General features: G+C 35.2%; 1 protein-coding gene across 1 annotated transcript in view; it reads left to right on the forward strand.

Moving 5' to 3' along the window:
* The window catches only part of LOC107713688 (activin receptor type-2B-like), a 15,882-nt gene that overhangs the window by 1,839 nt on the left and 7,266 nt on the right, over positions 1–6,777 (forward strand). Inside the window, exons 2-6 of the mRNA XM_016519271.1 lie at positions 2,365–2,572; positions 3,689–3,798; positions 4,239–4,390; positions 4,966–5,109; positions 5,430–5,573. Coding sequence (XP_016374757.1) covers positions 2,365–2,572; positions 3,689–3,798; positions 4,239–4,390; positions 4,966–5,109; positions 5,430–5,573 — 758 coding nt within the window. The remainder of the gene's footprint in view (positions 1–2,364; positions 2,573–3,688; positions 3,799–4,238; positions 4,391–4,965; positions 5,110–5,429; positions 5,574–6,777) is intronic.

Here is a 6,777-nt window from a genome sequence, read left to right on the forward strand (position 1 = left end):
GGGGCGCCCAGGGTTGAGAAACACTGTTTTAGGGGAACAGTGAGGAAATCTTCTTATCCTGAAAGCTGATTTGTAATGGAGTCCCCTACGGGTCCCTGTGAGGAGGAAACCCCCTCAAAACAAAAGAGTCTTTGATACACCCTCCACATCAGTGTGTGTGTGTCAGCTGCGGGGTGGTGATGGGGTGAAGAAAGGTAAAATCTGGGCGCTTCTGCGTGAAAGTGCACCACAGGGGATCTTAGAAATACACTTATTCTGTGTGTGTGTGTGTGTGTCAGAGAATGAGGAAAGCAGAGTGCTGTGTGTCTTAAGTAGGGGGCTGCTGATGTAATTCGCTCTTATCATGTGACACCCAGTATCAGTGACAAAGAAGCCATACATTGATCTATCAACGAGTGTTTAGCCAATAAACGCATGATGAACGTCAACTCATAACATGAACCCTGGTGCTAAAGCTTCTGTAGCCCCGTCTCTCTTGATCTTGGGTGCTTTAGTGAGTAGGTGGGGTCACGTTTGCAGGGGGAAGGGTGGCCAGTGGATATACGTCAAATTTAAAGGGACAGGCTTTGTTTTTTATTTTTTTGAAGTATGTAATGTGCATTAACCTCCTTGTCTGTGTAGCCTATCAAAAATTGTCGTAATCTGTTATTTTTCCCCCTAGGAACAGAGACACTATTATTTGTAATGATTTTCAGTTAAAGTGACAAGCACCGAGTTTAGTTGTTTTAAAAAATAAGGGAATAAAAAATGTATTCATTAATATCAATTGAGCTTAGAATAAAGCGACATAAAAAAAGATGGATAAAAATTAAAATTAAGTATCAGGTTCAGTGCCAGTGGTCTCCAAAACAAAAAAGCTAATTATTTGCAAATGGTAATTGCTTAAAAATTGTATAAAAAGAATAAATACAAATAAAAACTTTATTCATTCTAAATTTATCATTGAGTTTAATGGTGTCAGAAAAACAGAAAAATATTATTAATAATAATGTGCTGAGTGTTGAGTTTAGTTGTATTTATAAAAAAAAAAATTTGAAAAAAAAGTCATTACAAATATATATATTTTTTGATATAGTTAATATTTAGTTAATATTTTATAGGTTGAGGTTTGGGTTAAAGACATCAAAAAATAATTATTAGTTAAAAAAATAATAGTAGCTAAGCATCAGGTTCAGTGCCAGTGGTGTAAAAATAAGACAGAAAAAAAATCTAATTATTTTGAAGTAATAATTGGTCAAAACAAATTTTAAGCATTAAAATGGTTAATCATTAAAATTGTCAGAAAAAAAACAAAAAGCAAATAAAAATGATTATTATTATTATTATTAATAATAGTGCCCAGCATTGAGCACAGTAGTATTTGAAAAGACAAAGCAAATAAAAATTAATTAGTAAAATTAATATGTTGAGCTGCAGAGGGGAAAAATGGCCGGCAGCTGTATGTCAAATTTAAAGAGGCAGGCTTTGTTTTTATTTATTTTTTAATATATGCAATGAGCAGAAACCTCTTTGCTTGTGTTTCCTTTCCATCATGATGTCATAATCTGCTATTTTCCCCCATTTTAGTCTGATCTTAGGATGTATGTATTTCTGCTCGCCTGTTGTGTGGATCTTATGCTATGTAATCATCGCACGATCCTTGACCCAGTTCTTTGTGCAAATGTGTACAGTGATGCACGGCGTTGGTTATACGAAGACGACAAGACGTGCCTTCTGACAGCTGATCCGACATCTGGATTTGATTTGGTGGTTTTCCTAAAGACCACAGAAACTCAATTCACGGGTCTTAAATCATCTACCCATGAAGCGTGTGGTTTGTGGCTGTGTGTTGTTTTGGTACGGGTGTTTGATGGCTAGTTGAACACACACTGGGGTTTCTGATGAGGGGGTTTTAAGTGTTTAAACATCTCATTAGGTTTTGATTGACAGGTAAATGTTCCTTGTGATCTTATAAAATCTTATGCGGCTGAAAATGTTTGTGTAATATGCTCTAATTCAGTTATTTGTTGATAGATACAACCGCACTTTTAATATCTCATGCATAAGAAAATATCAAACCTGTTAGCATATATTTTAAAGATGCACAAGCAGAACATTTTTCAAGTTGTTTGCAATGCATCATTTGTTTGCATGCATTTCGTTTTCTAATGCATTAATGTAAATACTGTGCATTAAAGGCATAGAAAAATTCTCTCATCATTTACTCATCCTCGGGTTGTTCCAAACCTGTATGAGTTTCTTTCTTCTGTTGAACACAAAAGAAGATATTTTGAAGAATGTTGGTAACCAAAATCTTGACTGTACCGTCAACTGTTTGGTCAAGAAAATGCATTTCAGTCTCTTCCTTTCTGTGTTTTCTGTCAGGAGGCAGTCAGGCGGAGGTGGAGACTAGAGAGTGCGTCTACTACAATGATAACTGGCGGACGGAGAAAACCAATCAGAGCGGTTTTGAGAGGTGTGAGGGGGAGAAAGACAAGAGGCTGCACTGTTACGCCTCCTGGATGAACTCCACCGGAACCATCCGCCTGGTCAGAAAAGGCTGCTGGCTCGATGACTTCAACTGTTACGACAGGTAACATCAAAACCTCCTTTATATAATGGCACTGTTTGATTCAACTGCCTTTTTTCATTGTTGTGCCAAACAAGTTTTAAGGACATATTTAAAAATTCTTAGTTATTTAATTTATTGTCTTATCGCAGGTTTCATTTAATGTAACAGTCAGAAGTTATTTAAACATACTGTTGTTTAAAAGTGTGGGGTCAATGAGATTTGTGAATCTTTTTGATGCTCTTATACCCATCAAGGCTGCATTTGTTTTACAATAAATACAGTAAAAATGGTAATATTGTGAAATATTATTATAATTAAAAATAACTGCTTTCTTTGTGAATATATTGTAAAATGTAATTTATTCCTGTGATGCAAAGCTGAATTTTCAGTGTCACACGATCCTTCAGAGATCATTCTAATATGCTGATTTGTTGCTCGGGAAACATTTCTGATTATCAATGTTGAAAACATTTTATTCTTAATATTTTTTTATAGAAAGCATGATACATTTTTTCAGCATTTATTTAAAATGGTAATCTTTTGTAACATTATAAATGTCTGTACTGTCACTTTTAATCAATCAATGTTGATTTTAAAAAAAATATATAAAAATCTAACTGACCCCGAAGTATAGAAATCAATAGCTATCAATTCATTCTTTTAATGTTTGTAAATAAAATCATTTTGTTCCAAACTGTCGGGGAAAATTAAAGTGCTCGAATAGCTTTGAAACACAAGAAAAAACATGTTTGTTGGTTATAATATAAGCTTATGTAATTAATGACAGAATTAATTAATTTTTCTGTTGAGTGTCCCTTACATGGTTGCTGTTTTGAAACCAGCAGTTTTTTCCAGCCAAGAGCCATATTCTCTTGTGAAAACGTCAAATGAGTCACATTAGATATTGATCAGTGAGGATTGTAAACTGTTTTGAACAGCTGAAAACGATGGTGTTTTTGCATATGTGCTTTCCTCGCAGACATCAGTTACTACATTTAGATTTATTTCTCTTTAATTTAGCAATTCATTCAGTTAAGAATTCATTCAACAGCCCGTACCATTTTACTACGACTAATTTTAGATCTACCCCTTTCATCACTGTTTTCTCTGTGTGTGTGTGTGTGTGTGTGAGAGCAGACAGGAGTGTGTGGCCACGGAGGAGAGTCCACAGGTGTTCTTCTGTTGCTGTGAAGGAAACTATTGCAATGAGAAGTTCACACACCTGCCAGAAGCCATCGCTCCTGCAGGTAAACCAGCCTCCATACGTCACCTCACAGCCGTGTGGCCCGTACTTTAGGATCTTTTGCCTAAAAAATATCTGTATATGAAATGTGCTACATTTAATGGTCTTTGGTTGGCATGTGAATAGTCATAATTCTCAGTGTTTTGTTGAATAAAGCAATGTGTTGTATGTTACACTGATTTTACCATGGTTAAGAGGTGAAGCTTTAATGCCAAAATATATACAGTGATAGCAATATGATCAATATTTGCATTTGTTAACAAAAAAGTAATATCTTTTAGTCGTGTAACTGCAGGTGATGGTAGATGCAAGAGTTAGTGCATTAATATAAAATTGATGTTCAGCCATAGCTGGGTATTTTCATAATGACTTCAGTCTAAGTGATTTATTTTGTTTTTTTACACTTCTGTTATTGCTGACATTATGTTTTGTGTTTTCTCACAGTAAAGATCCAGCCTCCTCAGCCGGGGCCGTCTCTGTGGGGTGTGCTGGTTTATTCTCTTCTTCCTTTCGCCATTCTCTCTCTGGCCCTGGTGCTCGCCTGCTGGACGTACCACCAACGAAAACCACCCTACAGACACGTCGACATCGGCCAGGTCTGACAGCTATGTATATGTTTGTATCACAGTTTCCACAAAACTGTTAGGCAGCACTACTGTTTTCAACACTGATAATAATCAGAAATGTTTCTTAAGCAGCAAATCAGCATATTAGAATGATTTCTGAAGGATCATGTGACACTGAAGACTGGAGTGATGATGCTAAAAATTCAGCTTTGCATCACAGGAATATATTATGTTTTAACATATGTTCACATAGAAAGCAGTTATTTTTGTTTATAATAATATTTCACAATATTACTATTTTTACTGTATTTATGGTAAAATAAATGCAGCCTTGGTGAGCATAAGATCCTTTCAAAAACATTTTAAAATCTTACCGACCCCATGTTTTGCATATGTCTGAGTTTAAATCCTGAAATTATTATTGGGTTATGCTTGTAGTTTTATTTCAGATGAATGACTGTTGAAAAGATTTTAAGTATATTTTGCAGTTAGATCCCGAAGTTTACATTTTTGCCACACACAAGTTTATTTACTTTGACTAACTTGTACTGCTCATCAGATACTGTTTCTTATCTGTGTTTCTTTATTTGTATTTTTGTGATTAGGATGCTGGTCTTCCTCCACCGTCTCCTCTGGTTGGGCTGAAGCCGCTGCAGTTGCTGGAGTTGAAGGCCAGAGGGCGCTTTGGCTGCGTCTGGAAGGCCCAGTTACTGAGTGAATATGTGGCGGTGAAAATATTTCCCATCCAGGTAAATATTCTACTGGTGCACTATTCAAACAATATTGCTTGTGTGTTTTTTTTTCTCAAATTAAATGTGTGTGTATAGTATGGAAGCCCGTTTCCGCCACTGAATAAAAAATAAAACAAGGTAATTGCGACTTTTTATCTCACAATTCTGACTTTTTTTTTCTCATAAAAAAATTCATATCTTGAACTCGCAATTCTGAGAAATAAAGTCAGAATTGTGAGATAAAAAGTCGCAATTACCTTGTTTTATTTTTTATTTAGTGGCGTAAATGGGCTTCCATAGTATAGTGCTTGATTCTGAAATAATGTGTTCATTAACAGGACAAGCAGTCATGGCAAAATGAAAGAGACATTTACCTCACCGAGGGTTTTAAACACGAGAATATTCTACACTACATCTCAGCAGAAAAACGCGGCACAAACCTTCAGATGGAGTTGTGGCTGGTCACAGAATTCCATGAACGGGTGAGTGAGAGTTTATTTTTCCCAAAATGTCCCTAGAGAAATGACAACCCTATTGTGAGGAATAATGGACCAAATAACGTTTTAAATATGCACCAAATAAAAACCGTTGTATGTAAAGACAAGCATATAAATATAAATTTTTGGTGTTCAGTTGCATCAATTCAGAATGAATAAATAAAAACTAGGGCTGCATGATAAATCGCATGCAATATTTAATGCGCATCTTGTCAGAAAGCCGGTTCTGTAATCAGTGGTAAATCTCCATCCAGGGCTCTACAGTGCGACCATTTCAGTCGCATTTGCGACTGAAAACTACTGCGTGCGACTATGAAATTTTTTTTAGGAGCACCAGTGCAACTGACCCGATCATCATGATACTTGTGATTGTGATGGCTGAGGGGAGCTTCAAAGGTTTCTACTGTTTTTGCAGCATTGAGTAATGTATCACGGACATATCTCATGAATCCTTTCATAAGCAAAGTGTAGACAGGGTGTAAATAAGAGATTCATTGCGCAGTGTAGAGAGCTTCGTTGATTATAAATGTGAGCTCGCGATGAACTAAGATGAGTGACAGCTTTTAATGATTTTTAAGGGAGTTTGTAAATGTGATACTGATTTAATACAACAGTTCAATAAACAAGAAGTTAACATTAAGTGACTTACATTCTCTGACTATAACACTATTGTCTGATTTTGCTCTATTTCGTCGTCGAAAATAGTTTAAAACAACGAATGAACGGGTTTTTTTTTTTAAACCAATCTAGTGAGTCAGTGATTCATGATTACCCATTCATAAAGACAGTCACTTCATTCATTCTTGAATGAATCAGCCGTTCGAATGAATCAATTGAATGAATGATTCAATGATAAAATCAGTGACTTACTGCCACCTGCTGGCAGTTTGTTTCATTTTAAAAGTATCTTTTCAGTTATTTAAATAATTTAATATTTCTATATTCAACATTTTTTAAAACAATCTTAACATGAATTTATGGATTTAATTGCACTCATGCCACCTCTGATCCTCATTAAATGTCTGAAAATACACCTACAAGCCACTTTTGTGTTCTTCTGTGCCACCTCTACAAATTAATTTTGTTAATACTGATTTCATTTGATTGGTAACTTATATTTCTTATTCTACTTGTTCTTATTCTATGGTTTTATCTAGAATTTTTAAAAAGCTTATAAAATATAATTTAA

The sequence above is a fragment of the Sinocyclocheilus rhinocerous genome, unplaced genomic scaffold (genome assembly GCF_001515625.1).
Source record: "Sinocyclocheilus rhinocerous isolate Xijiao unplaced genomic scaffold, SAMN03320098_v1.1 scaffold898, whole genome shotgun sequence".
Lineage (NCBI taxonomy): Eukaryota > Metazoa > Chordata > Actinopteri > Cypriniformes > Cyprinidae > Sinocyclocheilus > Sinocyclocheilus rhinocerous.